The sequence below is a fragment of the Varanus komodoensis genome, unplaced genomic scaffold (genome assembly GCF_004798865.1).
Source record: "Varanus komodoensis strain SLA01 unplaced genomic scaffold, ASM479886v1 scaffold1, whole genome shotgun sequence".
NCBI classification, from domain to species: domain Eukaryota; kingdom Metazoa; phylum Chordata; class Lepidosauria; order Squamata; family Varanidae; genus Varanus; species Varanus komodoensis.
In genome coordinates, this window is record NW_025335268.1 from 121,615,946 (window position 1) to 121,638,283 (window position 22,338).

At 45.2% G+C, this 22,338-nt stretch overlaps 1 protein-coding gene across 2 annotated transcripts in view; it reads right to left on the reverse strand.

Moving 5' to 3' along the window:
- Positions 1-4,698: 4,698 nt before the first annotated feature.
- Positions 4,699-22,338, reverse strand: part of LOC123033998 (copine-5) — a 146,855-nt gene continuing 129,215 nt past the window's right edge. For both annotated transcript variants that reach the window (XM_044451006.1, XM_044451013.1), the window contains 7 exons: positions 16,808-16,854; positions 15,224-15,405; positions 14,381-14,508; positions 13,172-13,274; positions 10,346-10,403; positions 6,269-6,342; positions 4,699-4,887 (listed from right to left, as the gene is read on the reverse strand). In XM_044451006.1, coding sequence (XP_044306941.1) covers positions 4,699-4,887; positions 6,269-6,342; positions 10,346-10,403; positions 13,172-13,274; positions 14,381-14,508; positions 15,224-15,405; positions 16,808-16,854 — 781 coding nt within the window. The remainder of the gene's footprint in view (positions 4,888-6,268; positions 6,343-10,345; positions 10,404-13,171; positions 13,275-14,380; positions 14,509-15,223; positions 15,406-16,807; positions 16,855-22,338) is intronic.

Genomic DNA, 22,338 nt, shown 5'->3' on the forward strand with positions numbered 1-22,338 from the left:
ATTAGGAATCCCCAGCTCTCCATTAGAAGAAGTGTATTTTTTTAAAATAATGCTGAGCGAAAGACTTTTGTTTTCTTATACGTTAGTTGATTTAGCTGAGTTGCTTCATGGCGCTTCCCCCTGGCTTCCTATGCCTTCTTGTGTGGTCTTGCAGCCTTATTTCACACCCGTGCCTTTTGCACAGCCCAACATCTCTCCTCCCCACAGCAGTTGTGTGCGTGTTTCCAACAGAATGAATTAGCATTTTGCAAAGCCAGAACAGAAAAAGAAAGGGAGGAATTTAATGCTCAACAAGGAAGAGTGGGAAATGAATGCATTACTTTGTCAGTAGCCACAGTCCTTTTGAATGTTAATTATACATTAGCCTGCAAGAATTCAACAGTGTCCATTGTTCCAGACATACCACCCTAATCACAAAAACCACCCATGATTTTAAAGTTGATGGCAAAAGATCCCCAATCATTTACTTTAAGTGTAAGAAGCAACTGGCATGTGATATTAGAACCCATCATGTAACCAGGTCCAGAATATAGCCTAGGCTGCAATCCTGAAAACCACATTGAAAGAGAAAGCACAATATTTTAACAGTATCCATAATGTTTCTAAAAATTTTCTTCCATGATCTGCTTCCTTTCCTGCACAGGTGTAAATGCTCAGGATGCTACTCTGTTCTGAAAGTGTCTTTTCTGGATTGCCTTTCCAATTTTAGGGCTCCTGATAATGGCAATAAATCATTCATGTTGCAAGATAAAAGCTCACACACCGCTTTAATAAAAGGAATCATTTATTTCATTTTAAGGCAATCCAATAAAAACCATATTACATCAGACATTCGATGCAGAATACAGTAGCACAAAAGAGATAAAAGTCATTGCCATGCAAATTAAAAAAGAAGTTGTGAATAGGGAGAGAAACTGGGGTAGGCAAGAACATGCTGGTTGACTCTAAGAAACATTAGAAGCTAGAAGACCTTTTGATCTGGGCCGTTGACTGTTTGCACACAGTCAGGGCCTCACATGAGGTTGCCCGATGTAATTCTACAACAGATTGTGGGTTATGCGAGGCTTGTTTAACCCCCACACAACCATCCTTAGCTGTGTTCACACACGTGCCCTCATATGAGGTTGCCTGGAGAATTCCTGTTGTTTCCGCCTTGACCACCACCACCGCCACCTGAGAGCTAGTCTGCGGGCCTGGGATTCAGCAGGTATATCCAACATGACGTCTGATCTTACATGCATAGAACATTCTTTATACCTGTATTTCATCTGCTCACAGCACCCATCCACAGCAGGGCACCATATTTGCATGATGTAAGCCATCTTGTTCTTCCATGCATGGAACTGGAAGCAGGACTGCATTGGCATGTTCACCCAACACATACACTTGTACACACAAGATGCAGCACAAAAAAAACCACAGGTACACAGCACCTCCCAGTTGCACTTGTAATGATGTAACAATGCACAAAGAAATGGGTTAGAGTTTCATATGGGGAAAAACTGCTGGGTACCTCTGCTCCTTCAGAGCTGGGCAGCTGCGCTATTTAGGCTTCCCTTGGTCTCCTCTACAGCATCTCTTGGCTTTGAACAGTGTTTGAGTGGGGGAACAATGTCTGAATACTGTTCTGACTAAGAAAAGAGGCAGAGAAGTAAGGAAGAGACTTCCTCTCTTCCTTGGGGAGTTTGGAAAACCGTGCATGCCTTTTGCGATTTTGGAATATAATCCACATCCCAAAACACATGGCAAAGCTCTGTTTTTCTCATAACTAGTTCAGGATTGTTCCCTGAGTCCAGGCCATTCAGCATGTGACTTAATTTCATACAGCACTTCCCTCCTTACACTGAAAGCCTTTTGCTGAATTATACTATGCTAGTTTATTTACTTACTTTATTAAAGTTCTTGTTTACTGTTCATAAAAAGCCACAGGCTCTCTGAACCGGTTACCAAAAACAATGAGAGCAAGGTCCAACAGCCAGTTATCCTGCACTGTTAGAGAATCTGTACTGGGAAGAGAGACTGATTGTCAGCTACAATCCACTGTCAAAATGGAAGATCCTCTGAACGCCTCATGCCCCAAAGGAAAATTACCATGGAGCTCCAGAGAGCTTTATAAAACTTGTTGGCTGACTAGCTCTGTAAGATTATATGAACTAGCCCATCACCAAGACCACCTCTCTAATGTTGTGTAAAAAGCTAACTGGTAGAGCAACAGTAAGGCCACTTAGACAGGTATAACCTCAATCCAATGTAGCTAAAGTGGTGAGAAAGGGGGGACAACCTTATTACATGTCTCCTTGCAGTGCTGTGTGTACATGATGATGTCATGAAAGTAAACCATGGAGCAATCCTTGCTCCCATAGGTGTAGGCTTTCCTCTTCAGTTCCAGCCACTTGTGGTCTGGATCTTACCCCAGTTTTGCCCAAATCCTATAGAAGTAGGAGAGAGAGCCACCTGGAGAAAATGATGCTGCTCATTACACAGCATACAGCACCCTAATCCAGGCTTGCAGGATTCCATTGGCATCCCTGCTTACAGTAGATTTCTTCCTCTTGCTTTAGAGAGAAATGAATTTCCAACAAAGAAGACTGTTTGGCAAAGCATGGGCCAGGCCTGCCAAGAACCAGCTGCCCAAAGTCTTGACCTATCTTGTTCAGCTTAGAATTTGGAAAGCTCAGCTCCTTCTTCCCATACAGACCTGGGAAGAAAAGGGGAGCTGGATGAAGTCAGAGAACATCTAGTGTGAGGATCCTACACGTGAGTCAAGATTTTTTCTAACCAACTCTAGATAAACTCATTCTAGAAGAAGAATTTGGAAACTGCTTGGCAATTGCCCAGAATGCTTCCCTACCACCTCGGAAGTATACTGTGTGAGGTAACTCATGGGCTATGTCTAAAAGCTTCTTTCCTTTCACTGACCATCAGTCTGTTGCCACCTCTATCCTTTATCATTGTCCTAGGGCTTAAGCCGTAGATGTTGGAAGCTGCTGAAGGATCATCACACAAGAGCTGCAGTAATGATCATTTTGAGGGGATCAGTGCTCTTGTAGGAGGGGTTGGGTATATGTGAGAGAGCGGAATGCACAGCTAGTGTGGTTGGCTAATGATAGCAGAAAATTTGGGGTCAGGAGAGTTGGGAACAATATGGGTAATGTTTGTATGCTGGTGATGGGAGGCACCCTTTTTGGGTAAGGCAGAATGTGAAAAGCTTGCTTGTTTTGAATTTCTAGTGTTAGAAAGGGTGGGATCAAAAGATCTGCTGGGATGAGAATACTGTGCACTTGTAAAGTGAGGCAGCAATGGGATGGGGCAGGGGCATAAATTGAGACAAACCGCCCTGCAGAGGAATGTTTGGAAGGAGGGGACCACTTACAGGATTGCTGAGACTCCATGCTTGATTGCTTTAAGAGCAGGGGTGGGGATGTGGCCCTCCAGGTGTCACTGGACTACAACTCCTATCATCCCTGATCACTGGCCATGCCAGCTGGCACTTATGGGAGTTGGAAGTCCAATCGCATCTGGACAGCCACAGGTGACCTATCCTTGCTTTAATGCTGTATGGAAGGTTTCTAACTGAACCCAGGTGGGAGTTTTTATGTCAAGTGACTTAGAAAACTGCAACAGAGAAACTGTGGAAGGAGTTACAGTCATGAATCCTATTTCTGCTTAACCCTGGGAATCAAATTTTCCATATCCATATATTTGAAACATAAACATCAAGACTATCTTGTCTGACTGGTTGTTTGGATGATGCTATTACTCTGATGAGCAGAACTGTATTTATTTATATAAACATTTGTAAACTATCCATCAGCCTAGATGGCTCCCTGGATGGTTTACAGCATACCAGCATACCAACTGTAGGACGTACATCCTTTATTTTCTTCTTCCATGTTCAAAACATGTTTCAGGAATGCCCTGCCCAGAATTGCCAGGTTTCACAGTTGCTGAAAATCAGGAAAGGGACTTAAGAGAGGCAAGCAAGCAAGCAAACAAATGGTCCCAGCCTGCACAAATATTTGCCAAAGTAGATTTACGAAGAATAAGGAAGATTAAGCAACTGAGGAGCAGGATGCAATACAAGGAACAGCAACAACACCAGCAGCATCAGAAACAACGTCACGCGGTCACTTGGCCACAATATATTCAGCCCGCCAGGTCCATCGATAAGCAGAGCCATTGCAAAGCAAGTGGGAAAGGAAAGGCAGAAGGCTTGAGGCAGTGGGTAGACTATGTTTGGGCTGGAAAACCCACAAGTCATTCAGCAACTCCCGATGCAGGGGCACATTGGGGAGATGAACGATGCTCGGAAGATTTGGGGAAATTGTTTCTCCATCACACAGATCATGTGCAAAAAGTACGACATAAGCTTCATTATGACAAACTGGCCTCCTTTCACCTTGGTGACCTCCCCAAAGAGGAAATAAGGAAACTTGCCAGTGACTGGTTTGTCCTTTTAAAAGATAAAAACCACAATTTTCCCAGGTTGCTGTACCCTGAGGCTGGTTTGTCCTACCAGTTACATATATTGGCATGTGCCAGGAGTAGAGCAGAAACCAGTGCCCAAATGGACCTTTGGGGGAAAGAGCGTACTGTGGATTTTTCTTTTAGTGGCTTGATATCTGCCGCCAGAAAATTGACATGAGAGTGACTTGCACGCAGGCACCTGTCTCCAGGGCTCCTTCTCTCTCCTGGTCTTCAGATTTCTGTCTGGAGGGTGTGGCCCGTGGAGGTGTAGGGAGGTGGTGCTGGGTTGGGTTTGATGCCTCGTCCCTTCATGTAGGAGATGAACTGTTCTGGGATTTCAGCAAGGACATCCTTAGCCAGCCGTGCCATACTCAAGACGTGGTTTCCGGTGCGGTCAATGTAATCTCGGAAGGGGACAAACTGGGAAAAATAAGCAATACATCAGACAAATCAGGCTGGGACTTAAACTGGATGGAGATAGAGGTGAATTTCCCCACAATAGCCCCCCCCAGCCCTCTGGGAATATTACACAGCAAGTCAGGAGACCCTGTTGAATGGGGTGGAGGTGGGTGGGAAGAAGGACAGAGGACCTTCTGTGAGAAGGTGTCTTTTGTGCTGCCTTTCACAGAAGGCAGCTTCTGGATCCAACCCATTAAAAGCAGGAAAGCAGATTATTTAAAAGCCAACATGTTTTCTTGTGTAATCTTTGCTTCAGGTGAACTGGACCACAGAATATTTTAAGAAGATCATGAGTGGCAAGCTCTGGCCATTCACCAAGCAGAGATCATGCCCAAACTTCCACAGCCTAAGTACTTCTATAAAGGCTCAAGTTTGGTAGAGTAGAACCTATATGCCTCATATGAGGTAGCATCCTATGTCACCCTATACAGGCTCAAGTTTGGTAGAGTATTTGCCAATTCTAAGAACCTATATGCCCTATATGAGGTAGCACCCAGTGCTTAGTCTATTTGGATTGACAGCAGCTCTCTGCTATTTTACATCACATGCTAGTGAATCCTTTCCACTGAGGATGCCAGGAATTGAACACGAGACTTTCTGAATGCAAAGCATGTAGCTGAGCACTGAGCTTCTCCCCTAATTTTCACTAGTGGAGTAGTGGCAAATCCTGAACTGTCTGTCTAGCCTTGTCATGGAGAAGAGTCCTGAATTATGTGGCTCTGTCGATTTACACCAACACACTAGTTCTAGCAGGTTTCATCTCCATCAGGAGCAGTCTCTTTGTAAAACTAATGGGTCATAATTGCCCATTCAATGCCAAACATCCCCAAATACTCTGCATTGCAACAGGCAACAATATATTGTTGCTAGGGAAATTTATTTCCCTCCCAGCTCCTATGAGGATTGCAGCTAAACTCAGAGCAGAGGGAATTCCGAGGAATGGCAGATGACCTCTGACCTCAGCATCCCTGCTAATAAGAAGTGCTGGAGCCATGTTCCCACAAGCCCCACTGTCCTTATGCCACTGGTCCCAGCCACCCACCATCACTAGCTTCAGTCTTGCTTGCTTCCCTGCACTGGTCCATATTCAAAGTGCTTTCATGTAAAGCACTGCACAGTAATTAGAGTCAAGGAACTATTTACCCAGAGCTTCGGTCGCAGAAAATGCAGTGTGGATGGTGCCAATGCTGGCCATTTTCAGCATACATGGGAAGTTTTATGGCAGCTGACCTACCCCGCAACAGAAATGCTTCAGCTCTTGCTTATTCTGCAACACAACCTGCACACCACTACTACAGGTTTGCAAGTGACAAGTAGGCAGGTGTGAAGGACAAAGAAATACCTGGACAATGTCACGTTCAGCAATCTTCCCACGAGATGAGATTCGGATGTCATCTCCATCCAGCTCCACCATAGCTTTACATAAATGAAAGTAACGGGGGTTAATCACAGAGCATGCACGAGGCCAAAGACTTGTAGCAGGCCTGCACCCTGAGTTAAGGCCTGTGTCTCTGACTTCTAAGGATGTGGGCCTTGCCGGACTTGGGTGAACTCTAGATGCCTCATCTGCCTTAATTACAAGGTAGCGCATTGGTTATCCCTTCCTGGCCCCACCTGAGTGCCTCCAGAATGGGGGACATCCTCTCGACCTGGTAAGATGGGATGACCACCCTTCTGTGTTCGTTTCCCCAGACCAACCCTTTTCGGCCTTGCTAATGCCCCATTGTCTTGGCACCCGGAGAAAGGGAGGCCCCCATCAAGGGACCGTGACTAGCCAGGCAGGGACCCATCTCAGTTACTGTCCCCTCCTTCTGTCTCCCTGCCCCTCATCATTCCCTGGCACCTCTGCAAACACTCCATGTCTCCGCTCGCTCATCTCGCATTGTATTCGTATCTCGCCAACACGCCTTGCTGTCCACTTGCTGTATACTGTGCTGCTGCAAACATGGACTCTGTATAAGCCATAAAGCCATTTCCTTTATGCCCTTGTTTGGACTGTTCAAGGAGGCTCCGCCGACCCCGTCCGTTCCAGCTGATGGGAGCCCACCTTGCAGGGGTTGCTGTGTGAGTGACTTGCTGCTAAATGCTTTAGGGAGGCTAGCTAGCTTATTTGTACTTTGTTGCAACAATAAATGCAACTTTGTTGTACTTTGTTGCTTACTTATCTCCTTGTAAGTAAACCCGGAAGCTGGCATAATCATTTCCTTGAGATCACAAGAACTTCTTGCCCCCGGCCAGGGCAATACAAGACTACAACAGACTCCAAAAGCCCATTAGTGCCATGGATGATTGGCAGATCAATTACCTGAAAAGGGTAATTTGAGTAAATGGCACAATTGTTTTCTTCCAGAGAGTTAATTTCTTCCAGAGTTAATCTCTATAGAATCACAAATTCAATTTTCTCTTTGCATATTGTAACTTGCTCCACTAATAGCCCTATCAATGCCCATTTCTTATTGTTCATGAGATGGATGGTTTAATTAATATGTTATATTTTACCTGTTAATTTCATTATGCAGACTTTCAGCAAGGGACAAATTTTTGCACTGGAGACTGTCAAATATGAGGCATGAAAAGCGCAACTGCTTAAACAAGTGTTTGAGAGAGGTTAGCTGCTACTTTGCAGTACCTTAAATTCAGCATACACAGCAGTTGGCTTTATTACACGAAGTTTCATGGATATTCGGATCTTTATTAGCAGGCATGCAAACCTATTGCTTTCTTGATTGCTTCCTCAATGATCTCTACTTCCCACCCCAATGAACTTGTGTAACTCAAATACCAAGTGAGACCTTAAAATAAATGTGAATACTCCCCCCTCTCTGTATGCATTTCTTTGTACATCTTAACTACTGTATCCTACAGAGATGAGGGGTGGGGGCAGGGATGTGTGAGGTATCCATTTGGGGAGTGGGAGGAATTCCTCAGCCCTGAGTCTGAGTTCTTGGCAAGCACCTGCATAAGGTGCAGCCACTGTTTAGGTGGGCATTTGTGGACTTCGGCTCGGCTGGTTTTGGGAGATGCTAAGAGCGATGGATTCCAAGGGGGTTCATCCCCACCCTAGTGGGCCCCCCCCGCCTTGGACGGTTTCATGGAAACCTGGAAAGGACCACACATGCATTAACTGTGACTACATATTAGGGTTGCAATGAGCCACCTAAGAATCTAGCCTTTTCTTTCCTTTGGACTTCTCCTGCTCAGCCCCCACTTAGGAAGTGAGTCAAGAGAAAGTCCATGACTAGTTTGGGCAGAAGTCTGGTTAGGCAGCTGTAAACCTTCTCCTGCAGCCCATGCAGCAGAAAGCCTGCAAGTTCCGTGCATGCAAGGGGGTGCAGCATTCACACACGGCTTGATTGATGGTGGCGGCTGTGTGAACTCTTGCCGTGCTCACCAGGAAATCAGACTCACAGCTGTGAGAAAGTGGCCTGGAGTCCAAAAAGTGGAGCCCAGGGAAACCAACAGATTCCCATCTCAAGGATGGTTTTCTCATGCATCTGCATCACAATATCAAAAATACTGTGAGCAAATTTATTTATTTTCAATTTATATCCTGCCTTTTTCCTACAAAGGGCTCAAGGCAGCTTACATCATTCTCCTCCTCCATCTTATCCCCACAACAACAACCCTGTGAGGTAGGTTGGGCTGAGAGTCTATGACTGGCCCAAAGTCACCCAGTTGGCTCCATGGCTGAGCGGGGACTAGAACCCAGATCGCCTGAGTCCCAGTCCCATGCTCTTAACCACTACACCACACTTGCTCTCAAAATGGAAAAGTTGCTAGAACAAGACCAGTAGACAATGAACTTTCTTATAAAAATGTGACTGACACTGTGCTGAGAGACTTAAGTACACACAAGTGGAAACCTAGGGCTTTTCTGCGTGAGGCTGGTAATCTAGTGCATCAGCTTTCAATTTTGACACAGAACTGAAATCCAAGCACTTATATCAGGTGTTTTCTTTCCTGCTTTTCTACTGCATAACCTCTAGGTGGCACTGTGGTATACTGGAACTGTGCAAATACACAAGTGGAAATTGTGTTTTCAGAAATAATACCCTATTTTCCTTGCTCTAAAGAACTTCATGAAAAGTGTTCATCATCATCATCATCAACTAAAGAACCCATAGATAACCACAAATATGGAGGATCATGAGCGCACAGCAAATGCCTCATGCAGAAAAGCTTTTGGTGATAACAACTTAAATGTTGGGGGCACTCTACCCAAAGAAAGCACCCTATCCAGACAACAGGTACCCCACACAAGGGAGAACAAGTAGAAATGAAGAGCTGTTGGATATCATTGTCCTTCTAAGCATGCATGCCAGTCATCTGCCTTGAGATGCCAAAGGACACTCATCAGGAGCCTCAGCCCCACAGCTACAGTCAAAGCAACTTACAGAGCCATGCAAGAGGAAGGGGCTCACAAGGGTGGGGGTCTCAAAGCAGGGTGGTCTACCTAAGGCCTCAAGGGAGGAAGGGAGCACAGAGCACTCAAACTCACACAGCCACAGGAAGGAGAATGCTTAGGAACGATGGCTAAATAGCTCTCCCACCTGGCATCATTGAAAGTCTCAAGAAGCAGAGCCAGCTAACAGAGCTATGCCACTCTATACCGAAGGGGGTGAGGTGGCCTCTTTCTGGCTGCCTGACTGTGCATGGTGTGTGGAGGAAGTGTATAAGGGGCTGGATGATATCATTTGGCTCTTCAGGCTGCATTGGCTGGTGCCTGCTCCACACGGCTAGCATGGTGCCGTTCCTGGGGCGAGACATGTGTCAGGACAAAAAGAGTGAAAGCTCTGCTACGACATGGCTGCTGAATGCCTAACACTGTAAAAACAGCTTTAGGCTCAAGGTGGGATTCCTGATCGGATCAAGAATCCGTGTTGCAAACCTTGTCCCACATGCACCTTAGATATGATGTTTGCCTGTCCTGAAAGCTCTTCCTTTTGTTTAGTGTGTCTTAGTCACCTTCTAGCCTTGTGTTCTACTCTCCTGTGCCTCTAGCAAACTGCCTACCTGATCCCCCTACATGTGTATGTAACTAACCTGTCATAAAAGCTTCTCGTACAGACTCCATCTATGTAGACCCTCTGGTGCAGGTATTTCCTGTATGTCTGAATAAACAATAAATGTTCTTTTGATTGTGCACCCCCACCAGATTATCTCTTGTCACACACCTGGTGGGTAGTGTGAATGTTGCTGTGAAACTCACCGTCTGTGTGCCTACAAGGACTGGGGCTGTTGCCATTTAGACTTGCGCAGATTTAACACATGCTTTTTGCAGCTGGTTAATCACAGGATTGTGGCCGCATTACTCTGCTGTTAGCCCTGCTGTAACAGCTGCCAACACAGCCGAACTAAAGAATCAGCTTTTGGTTAAGGCGTATGCAAGGCATAAAGTTAACACAAATCAGGGTCTTACCATCAAATTCAGCCTGTCCAACTCCCACAATGATGATGGACATGGGCAGCTTGGCAGCCTTAGGGTCAACAGGAAACAAGGGAAAATAGCAGGATTTGTGGGAGAGAAGGTTGGAATTGGGAGTGGAGATGGGGAGAAGAGAAAGAGAAAGAGCATGCATTTAAGATGGAAGGCATATCGTACATCAGGCTACAGCATAACTATTTGCACTGCAAGTATTTGAAGTAAAGAGAACAGGGTAGGGAGTGAGATCAGAGCAGCTGTTTCTTGGTGTGTGACAGAAAAATAAGAAAGCCAGGGTGAAAGTTGTCCTAATTCTAGGCTTCAGATGAAGGCTGTTGAGACCTCTTCTAGATACATAGCGTCCTTATGGTAATTCGTTTATGTAATGAATGTTATCACTTTGAATAGCACTGTTTACATGTACATTTAACAAATGCACCTCTCCACCACCCAACATGTTGATCTGATTTGCACGATCAAAATAGGCCACAATCAAGTAAGCTTATTCAGATCACCCGGGTGCTTGCTGGCTGCAGGCAGGGCATGATTTCCATATTCTCCACCCAAGCCCATCTCCTCTGAGCCCAGGCTGCATGGCTTGTTGAAGGGGGAACCGTCACTTCAATATTTCTTGGAGGGTTGTTCCCCCCTCCAACAAGGTATGCCACCCTGGTTTGGAAGACATGACAAGCTGCTCCCAAGTAGCAATTAAAGAAGTTGTGCCTGACAAGTTCCCAGCTTAAGCTGTAGTTTAACCCCACCCCCCACGACGGTTTTGATTGTCCCCTTTGATGATTTGAATTCCTTATGGAATTCACAAGAGCCGTCCTCGTGATGAGAGCAGAATTTAGACTTCCCTGTATTCCATAAGACACGCTAACAATGAAGAATGAAGAGCCCTTTGTTAATAGAAATGCCCAGCACTTGTTTGCAGTTGGCTGCACTCATGCATTGGAGTTTTGTTGGTCTATTCATACAGTTCTGATCACACAGTCTGCTTGCTCTTTTAGCACAAAAACTTTCTGAGAAAACTGTTGTGGGAGAAGTGGGTGGGACATTGGTTCACACTCCACAGCGCTACATTGATATAAATGTTATACAATGTACACCCCCTACAAGTGCAAATTAGAATCACCTGGGGGAGAGAGCAGGAAGGAGCTCATTGGCCCTTCCTCCTCCACAGTGTCCCCATCAGCTTCCCTATAGCCGTTTTTGCTCCCCGCTGTCTACAACACAGTCACCACCTTCTACCAGTGTAGGTCCCACAAGTGATTTAGACCAGGGAAGGCCAGAAGTTACATCTCAAGAAGTTTTGAATTTCAACTGCTAGAAGCCCTTGCCAGCATGGGAGATACATTTTTGTGCACCCTTGATTTAGGACTCTGATTCTAGCAGGGTTCTCCCTTGTGCAAGAGTTAAGCTGCTTCACCTTTAATGGGCCAGCCTTCCCCAACCTGGAGGCCTCCAGATACGTTAGACTGCAAGGGCCAGGCTGTCTGGGAAGTGCCTCAAGAGCACCAGGCTGGGGAAAGCTGAAATCCATTACACTCCTCTATTTGCATGGCAATAAACCTTTCTGCTTCCATTTGCTGACCCTTCTGCTCCTTTTCATTCTAAGGTGCTTTGCCATTGTGCCATTTATCACAAGGGCAAAGAAATCACAGAGAAACCTTGTTTTCCCGTCTTCCTGCATTTGTTCTTAACACTTTCTCCACCTTATTAGCCAATTATCCAGCTCCTTTCTCTTTCCCCTTCAGCTATCACTGATTATTATTATTTTTTCTTCAGTTAAACACAGAAGTGGTGGTAATCAGCACTCTTTGCCTGGGCTGATCTCTGGCCCTTCTTTAGCAGAGAAACACAGCGGCAGTTTAATAATGAGCAACTTTCATTACCACTTAAACCGAATGCACTGCAAAGGCAGTATCATAATGGCTGCACACAGTGGGTAAAAAGAGGGAAATTGCCCGAGGATGTGAGGGGGCGGACAAAACAAAGCCTGCTGAAAGTAGGAAGCTACAGCCAGCTCATCTGGTCCAACTGATGTTCAGCTGCGCCTGGGAAATCTATGTTCAAAGCCCATCTAAGACATGGACAAGAGCTGTTTTGATCAAGCCTGGTTTCCCTCACCTTTAAGTTAAAGGAGAGATAACTGTTGAAGCGGCCTCCTGGTTCAGACCTTTCCTCAGCAATCTACTCACAGCATGGCTGCTGCTATTCTCAACTATGGTTCCCCCCATGAGGTTAATAAGACTAACCCACATTATGGGCTGCATAGAGTTACTGAGATAATTATGTGAAGGACTGAGTATTCTAAATTAGTAGGAGAAATTGGTTATACAGTAGGAAGCAGCAGCAGCAGCATTTTCATACTATTAGTTGCCAAGCTTAGTTATAGACTATCTAGCTATAGTCTGTTAACTATAGTCTATAGACTAAGTATACTATCTTTTCATTAGCATAGCCTTGCATGGGCAGTGGCCCCCCAGATATTTCAGATTTCAGTTCCCATTAACCCCAGCCAGCAGGTCCAATGGCTAGAATTTCTGGGATTTGTTGTTCAAAACTTCTGGAGTGGACCAGGATTGGGAAAAACTGGGCCACACGTGACAGTTTTTGCAGCTGGGACAATACATTTTGCTATGGCTACACAAGACCAGATCAGTTTCTGTAGCTAAAACTACAGGAATTTAGCTAAAATTCCAGGAACTGAGGTTGCTACCATACTACGTGGGCCATCTGAAGCTAAAGCTTTTCATCTTGAAAGATACAGGAATACATTTTCTTGCTCTTGCAAATGCCTTCAGTTTGTGTACTACTCACATTGACAATCGCTTCTTTTGTCTGGGCCATGTCCGATATCACACCATCAGTGATGATGAGCAAAACAAAATATTGGGAGCCATCCTGCACTGCTTCAGCATACCTGAGTTAGAAAGAGGTCATGTGAACACAGGAACTAGAACACAGGAACCCTAAATTCGGAATGAAAGCTTTACATTCTATAGCCCAAAACCTGGAGTGAGTTGGCAGCCTGATGCAATACCTGCTTGCATGTTTGGGCCACGTTTAGCCTTGTAAGTTCTTCAGCAGGCAGGAGCAAAGGATTTGTTTCTCTGGCAACAGTTCATAAAACTTCCTCCTATTATCTAGTCTTGGTCATTACTAGGGTGACTGAGCAGAGCTGGCCAAGAGAAATGCACCTTCTTTCCTTCAATACAAAAACAACTTATGCTGCTATTGTCATAAAAATAAAGGAATTGTCTTATAATTTGGGGGAGGAAGCTCTGTGGCATGCCTATTCAAGCATATCCCAAGCCTATTCAAGGCTTGGGTCCGGGCTACCTGAACGAGCGCTTACGTCCGTATATGCCCGACCACCTTTTGAGATCTGCGGGAGAGTCCCTTCTCCGGGAACCCTCCATGAAAGAAATTAGGAGAGTAAATACTCGGAGGAGGGCTTTCTCTGCGGTGGCGCCCAACCTATGGAATTCACTCCCCAAAGAGGTCCGCCTGGCACCGTTGTTACTGGTTTTTCGGCGCCAGGTAAAGACCTTTTTATTTAAACATCATTTTAATTGTTAAAATATATGATCTGGCCAGGGCAACTTCTTCTTCCTTCTCTTTTCTCCTCCTATATTATTTATTTACTTATTTTATACTGATAATTTTAATTTTATAGTATTATGTTTGTAACTCAATGTATTTTTTGTATTTTTGTATTTAATGGTAATTTATTATGTGCTATTGTATTTCAATGTATTTTATTGTGTTGTAAGCCGCCCCGAGGCTTCGGCAAGGGGCGGCATAGAAATATAATAATAATAATAATAATATCATGTATATGCTTACGTATAACACCAGCTCAGTTTAAAAAAAAGGTCAACGTGAGATTTGCAAGGAGCCACCTGAATGAAAGCGGACATCAGCCCACAACAGTAGGGATTGGTTCCTCAACCCTTGCAAGCCACCAGCATGCGCAGCAAGCACCTCTTGTGCTTTGTGACGGGACCTTACACCCATGGGTCATACCTGGCTACATGGTTAACCACCGGTGCGAAGTTGGTTGGGCCATAAAGCTGGACAGTCTTCAGGCTCTGGTGATAGGCTTCAAGGATTCCTTCTATCCCACTACAGTGAGGATTGTCAGAGTTGCCATTCTGTAGCAGAGGAAGGGAGATACAGCTAGAGGGAAAGTTCCCAGGCAGAGGCTGTTTCCCCACCCACTTCCGTGCCCTCTCTGAATTCAGATGAATTGCTAGCTAAGGGTCAAACTCCATGTTAAAGCAATGTGTAGTTTAACGTTTAAGGTCATAGTGAATGAAGGACTTCCCATGGCACTACGCACAAATTAGAAAGATGCTTTTGGAGGTTTTAGTGATTTACCAGTAGCAAGTACAGACCATGTCCTTCTCTTGGAGCTCAAGGTCATGCTGATTTTACAAGGGAACAAAGAATTGCTCCTCACTCCTAGCCAGGCAAAGCATCTTGTCTGGAAGTCCCACCTTGGAAGTCCCAGCTGTTCCTCTTTGAGCAACGTCTTTGGGCATTGGAGGATCAGGCTATGGCCAAAGAAAGCAAAATGCACAATGATTTTTTTCATGTTCACTCAGAGGTAAGGCCCATTGAGTTCAATGGGACTTACTCCCTAGTAAATGTGTTTAGGATTGCATCCTAAAAAAGTCAGCAATTCCACTTCCTGCAAAGCCAAGCCTCAGGTGAATGTGTTCTGTGGCTTTTTGCTTCTCTCAAAAATGGCACCAGAAAACACTGGCCAATTGGACCAGTCTGTGTGTCACTAGTCAAATCTGAACCAAAATATTACTTGGAAGCTGCTTCTGAGAGCTGATGTGATTCAAAGGGAGGAGCCAGTACCAAGGGGAACTCGTGGGATACACGCCCATCAGGTGGGATTTTGGCTCCAAATCCAAGTGCCGGGAACATTTTGTTGCTGTCGTAGTCCTGGATGATTTCGCCAACAGCCTTCAGTGCCATAGCATAGGCATTGAGCTGGTATGGATTCATATAGTGAAGTGAAGTTGACTGAGAGGGGTTGCCTGGCAAAGAAGAGGGAGAGAAAGTTGGTTCCTTGTTTGGCTGGCAATCACATTCACAAAGTTTGAACCAAGTCAAGAAAGGGCAGTGCTTTCTCATCTGGGGCAGCCCAGTCATGGAGCGGCTTTCCCTTGGAGACTCACCTGGCACCACTGGATTATCTTTTAGCATCAGGGTAAGGCATTTTGATTCTGTCAGGTAGTTTAGTATTCTTTTTTATTTACAGGAAAGTGGGTGTACTCCAAACACTGGAAATGGCGTGTTCACTGCTATTTTTTAATTGATATTAAAGTGATGTTGTTTTTTAAATTCTTGCTAATTCTTTACATGTATGTCATATTTTAATGTGCGCTGTAAGCTTTCCTGGGATAAATATTATGAAGGGCAGAATAGAAGTGCGTGCAAGAAACATATGGCCAATTATGTGCTCTGGCTTCACCCGTGCAATATGCTGGCACTTATTTTCTTAAATCAGATACAGTTACCTTTAAGTTTAATTCTCTTCTTGAATATGCTTAGTAACACTAGCTGTTCAGTGATATTAGCTAGTATTATTAGCATGTGGAGTATAAAATCCCATTTTTACAGAGATGTGGACGAAGTAAGGTTAACTCTGTTCAACTACTGTCTCTCCATCATGTGGACACATCTTTTACATTAGTATATTCTTCACTCAAAACAAGCATTTGTCTTGCTCATAAATTATCTTTCTGGCCTACAATCCAATTTAATTATTGTAGATGTAAATGGATTGAGATATAGATTGTTCTTCAAGAGTGGTCCTTTCATGCCTAAAGCAGGTGCAGTCTAATTTTTCAAATATGGTGTCCTGGTTTTCACATAAATCTAACCCATGGTTTATTTGATCCCTGGTTTACCCATTGTTTGTTACCCTGCCCATGGTTTGTCTGGTAGATTATCAAACAAACTGTGGCTTGCTTTCTCAATCCCTGGGTTGTCTGCAGCCCTCATCCTTTGCCTGCTCTCTCCCTGTATCACAAATGCCTTTCCAGTGCTGTAGTGCTTCCATGTGGACTGGCCGGCTTTTTTAACTACTCTTGCTAGACCCAGTTTGCATGTCACAACAATCCATAGGTTGTTTAAACCATGGGTTGTCAGGAATATGAGGAAGTGCTTTTGGTGAGTTCATCACGTCCACTTTTAATTAGCAACCTATAATTGCCCACTTTCTAGATTTAAACACATTATGCTTCCTGACTTGTTGCTGGATGAGCTACTAAAATGTTGCCCACCCTACAAGATCCCATGCAAATGTACCTGAAGACAAACCCTATTGGATAAGGAGAAATGTTTGTATTTAAACACTGAAAAATTGTCTGAAGAAACCAAAACTTAATAGAAGCCCTCCATTAATATATACACATACATATAAACACAGCTTACCATTGGAAGCTGTGAAGTCAATGGCCACAGTGAAATTGATCTGTGTCCTGGAAAAAGATCACAGCACGGTCATTATTCAGGCTGGAAAATCTAGAAGCATTTTGATTAGCCCAGACCCTCTGAGAAAAGTGGCAATCCTGATGTCTAGGCTTGTTTCCAGGGTGAGGCTTTTTCTGTGCAATCACACTATCTCTTTCAAGGAATGTTACAGGGAACAGATGATATTGTCTCTCATTTGCAGTCTCCTGTGTGTTCCCACCACTCTTTTTTTCACACTGTGGAAAGTCTGATATGAAAGAAAAGCCGGAAGAGGTGCACAATGCCTTGTGATAGCTCTCAGAGCCCTTCATCTGGAAGTCCCCAGACGCTGCTTCACAAGCAGCATTTCCCCTTTCTTTTCCACCTCCCCTAGGACTCTACTGCTGTGCAAGTTCAAAGACACAGGTCTGCTCTGACATGCATAATTCCACCTCCAAGCAGAGGAAAGTGTAGAGCCAATTGGGTGACAAATTGTTCTTTGTATTTCTATTTCATCTAATCAACTGAAATCAAGCCTCCATTATTCCATGACATCTTGCATAAGGAAATAGCAGCACAACACGGTTCATTGTATACAGTGGCTGAAGCCTTCTGCAAACAACATCCAAGCCCCGCAGCTACTGAAATCACCACTAAACCCGCTCCTCTGGGTTATCGCAAGACACCATTTCTGAGCCTGGAGAACTTGCTGCTACCTCCTTCCTCCATCCCTTCTGGTTTCTGCTCTGCTTTTGCTGCTGCAATGGCGGCACCAGCATTTGCTTATCCTCAGGATTCTGAGGGGCCTTCAGACTCAGGCACTGCAAGCAAAGTGTCCGCAGAGATGCCTTGTGCCTCTGAGCAAGGTTGCAGCACAAGAGAACTCAGAGGGAGGCACTGAGCCTGGCAGGTACTTCCACTGCCGCTGCTACGCCAGGGGAAATGCAGCTGGTTGCACTAGGCAGCCCTCCAGGCAATGGACTGGGAGGGCCCATGGTCCTCCAATCTGCCACCTGAGGCAGGGATCTCATCCTGTCTCATAGGCAAACCAGCCCTGAAACCATGATTGCTTCCTTATTTTAGCATTATTCTGTGGGCTTAATTGGGCCAGCTTGATCAAGTTCTGATATCCCTTGCAGCTGGCATGAATACCAGCATTTTCAGTTCCAAGTTTTACATAGTAGATTATAACATTTGAAGCTGCTTTCTTCCTTAGATTAACCAGGATTTACTGAACTGGAAACATAAAGTCCTGTGCTGGAGCCCCTGCACCTTTGCTGGAGCTAGGAAAGAAAGCCAGTACATGTGACTTAAGTATCAGGTTGGGATGGGGGTGCATATAAAGGGGGGAATATAGACATGTACTAGTCTACCCTGAATAGGGGCCCTAAAGGGGCCTTAAAGGTCGACACCCTGATATTTTAGGAATTAAGGAGATAGAGACAAGGGCTTTGCAAGAGTAATTTATTTGCTTATTAAGAGTAAAGTATATATAAGATTTAAGGAGCCTGCTTTCCAAAGCTTTGAATAAGAGCAAGCATTTATTTGACTGATAGAAGCTTAACAATACCATAGAAGTTAGCCATCCCAGAAGTAATTGCTAACAGAGCTGTAAATTGTGCTGTGTGTGATTATGCATATGTCCAAATATGGGGAATGGAAGGAAGATAGGCATGGTTATGATCCAACTGGGGGATGTCGGGGCAGTAAGATTGCATTTCTAGGGCAGGTATGTAAAAAGAATAGCCTGCCAAACCATTTCAGAAGCCTGACAGATTCCCCCTGTAGCTTCCACTTCTGAAAAAATCTCAGTGGTTTCTTTTGCTAGTGCAAGGAAGGGAATCTCTTATCCTATCTGCTGAAAGTGGAGAAAAGAAAGTTGCCTTGCTAACTAGTGATATGGACCCTTCTTTTATCTTCCAAATTCAGGTGTGTGTACTGGTGTGTGTGCGCGCGCGCGTGCACCCACATGTCTGTTTCTGGGGTTGAAAAAGGGTTACACACCCCTATTCAAATGAGATGTGGGTAGTGGAATAAAGCGATCTTTGGGGTACAAAAAGGGTACAGATATTTGAGGGCGGAGGTGGAGGAGTTTGCGGGAACGACAGGAAGAAGTTGCAATAAGGAGGGAAGCCTGGGGAGGAGCTCGAATTAGGTTTCAGAGACAGTCTTTAGTCCCGAGTTATTGAGAGGTATTGTCTGGCAGGTTGTTTCTGAAGAGTCAGGAGAAGGGTTGCTCCTCATTGCTACTCCATGCCTCAAGCGTCAGAAGAAAAATGTGTCTAGAAAGATGTCTTCTCTTGTTAGTCAATAATACAATGTTCAAAAGGTGAAGATGGGGAAATAGATTTGAAGTACACAAACTTTCCTGGAGCCAGCAACATTTGGTTAAAAGAATGGAAAAAATTGGTCAGAACTTAGGAAATGATCAAGAAACAGTTGCAGGGGCAGACTGACTAGCTGGGCAGGCAGTGGGTAAAAGCGATGTAACTGCATGCCTTATATTTTAGTCTGAGTGGCTGAAATACAAAGCTTGGGAGCCAGTGGGTTGTTCAGGAATGAAAAAGGAGGGGGGAAAGAGAGAGACCACTAGATTTTCTTTGAAGCATACAATGAGATTTCTGGAAAGGGGAAGGAAGCGAAAAGATGTCTCCCATTTCATGGCTCTGGCTTCATGTTTAATCTCGGGATCTGAGTTTAATAACTAAAATAAATACATGGAAGATGTCCTCACTCCCCATATCTCGTATGTCCTGCTGTTAGGATATGAAGGGGTTTAAGCTGTGCCAATCAGGAACAAAACTGACTGTGAGTTTTTTCAGCTACCAGGAGATAGAGAGAGAGGAAAAATGGAATTAAGACAAGGAGATAAGACTCTTCAGAGGCGATGCTAAGGTTATTGTGCACACTGATGATATTGAACAGATGTGCCACGCTGGACCCTCTGGAACGGTGGCCCTTTCCTGGCTCTCTTTCCCCCAATCTCTCCCTCTGAGATTCAAATAGAATACTTTCACCCTCTCCAGTTCTAATACTAAATTGGGGTCTGAGTGATTGCAAACAAAGCGCACAATCAATATGAGGATCAAACATACAGCTTTTCACTGCAGCATATCAGTTTGCTGAAAGGCTCTCTTGTGATGCCTCACATTTCCTGCAATGGTCTTCAGTCCATCGCAGTGCTGAGACTTGAATGCGCTGTACACCACAGCCCGGCAACTCTTACCTCCATCAGGTGCATGCAGAAAGGTTAAGTACTGCAAAGCACACTCCGAGCTGAGGAGGCTCGCGGCTGGAGGGTGCATCCGTTTGCTCAGAACTGAGTTCACTGGGGCTTAACACCAACATGGGTCCAGCAAGGGCAGGAACCTCTGCAGTGGAAGGGCTTCACAGCCTACCTCAAGATCCCCCCAGAGACTGCCAGCTGCCCCCACATCTGCCAGTCTGCCACCAAATTGCAGCGGTGTATCACCAGCCGCTGCCAAAAAGTGACAACTTTGCCTGAAATCAAGTATACCTGGATGCCAGCCCGTAAGGTGCACGTGCTCTGTGAACCTTGTTTCCAAGTTAGGTCACTGCTTTTTGTTGCCATCATGGGTGCAATGGCAAGTCAGCAGTGACAGAGGGGGCAGCAAGGGGAGCTGTACAAGAGGCAAGCAGTCTGCATACAGTTTGCATATATCTTGATGTACAAGATCACCAACATAAAGTTCTGGTGTTTTCTGGGCATCTAAGTGTTGCAATGTCATCATAATAACCAATGAGAAATACTAAATATAAGATGTGAGTGCTAAGTGGAAGCAAACTTAATTCGTACCAGTGTCATATATCAATCATATGACATCTCTCCTTTCTCTGCCTGGGACTGCATGAAACAGGCAGGGTCCCAGTTCTGGGCCCCATCCTCGTAGATGAGAAACAGCAGTTTAGAGGACAGCCAAGGGATGGCTGAAAGAGCTGAGCTGCCTGCAGACTCTTCTCTGGCAGCCTCCTCAGAAGGGATGCCCAGCCTGTCATTTCCCACTCTCAGTCGAGATCAGTTGCTCCCAGGACAGACTCTTCCTTCAGAAGTCACGCAAGCATCCTGCTGAAAGATTTCATGTACTGGTAAGACAGGCAGAGACAAGACAGCAGGAAAGGGCTGCTCCTGCCCTGCTCCTGCTCAACTTAACAGAACCATCCCAGGGTGAGGAGGAGCCCTCCTCTGGAAAAGGGCTGCAAGCCCATGACCCTCTCTGGCAATGCGCGACTGGGACACTGTGGTTTGGAAAGAAAGGGTCAGCTGTTCTTGGCCTGAGTTTCAGGGCCGGGGTGACACAGATTCTTTGGAGGAGGAGGACGGGGACTGGGAATGGAGGCCTTCAGATGCAGAGATGGTGGAGGGGGACAAGCCTAGCTCAAGGTCGCTGTCTCCAGGTGATCAGGTAAATCCTGAGATCAGTCAGGTTGGCAAGTCCTGGGAGGGGGCTTGGAAAAACCCTTGACCCCATGGGGGGAAAGGAGCCTGGAAAAACCCTTGACCCCATGACATGGCATTGGGAGAGACAGGCCAGCCAACTAGGGGGGCTGCGTACACCTGGGGCAGGTGGCCATCTCCACTTGCAGAGGGTGGGGCCCAGAGTTACGCAAAGGGAGCAATCTTGGAAAAGCATCCAGTTTGGTTTCAACATGCCTCTCTGTGCATGCTCAGAGACTCTTTCTTTGCTGGCTATAGTTTGCTGGATGTACATTGGAAATAAAGAGTTGTTGCCAAAGAACGGCCTGTTGTTCTGAAAGCAAGAAGAGGGAAATCCTCTTGATAACTATCAACCTCTGTTTGAGATCCTTCAATTCATGTTTTCTGACTGGAAATAAAGAATAAGGATGAAGAAACAGAAACACAAGCATGTCAAAGTATTCCAGCAGACAATGCTGAAATATCCACTTACTGCCTCAACCCCTACAGGCTGTGGGCAGATTGTTTGTGGGTGTTAAGGAGCGAGTGCTCCAAAGGCAGACCAGCCTGGTCATTCTCAGCTGGCTGCTTGGACCAGCAATAGGTTGTTCAGTGACTGCTTTGCACTCCAGCTTTCCTTTCAGAAAATGGTGCTCAAGGCAGCTAAAATGGCACTCAAGGGAGCTCCTGGTGCTGTTTGCAGGCTCAGCCACTAATTAGTTCAATGATCCAGTTGATGAGAAGTGAAAGAGAGAAATCGGAGGTCCTGCTTTCTTGCCTTGAACAAGCAGAGCCCGTACAAATGGTGTCAGTCGTTCTGTGACATTCAAATTCACGGATGAGTACACCTCACATACTGGAAATACCTTGACAGGCAACAGTATTTTTCCACATTGTTGGTGTCATCTCAGAAAACAAGCCACAAATACGGTGATTTGTGGGCATACTGGCTCAGTGGGGTGCAGGTCAAGCTTCCTATTATTTGCAGCCCATTTCAGAAGGTTAAAGCATGGGAGTAGCCACCATACAGTAAAATAGCTACTCAGAGGGTTTTCTGGAAACTTAGTTTTGTCCGTGT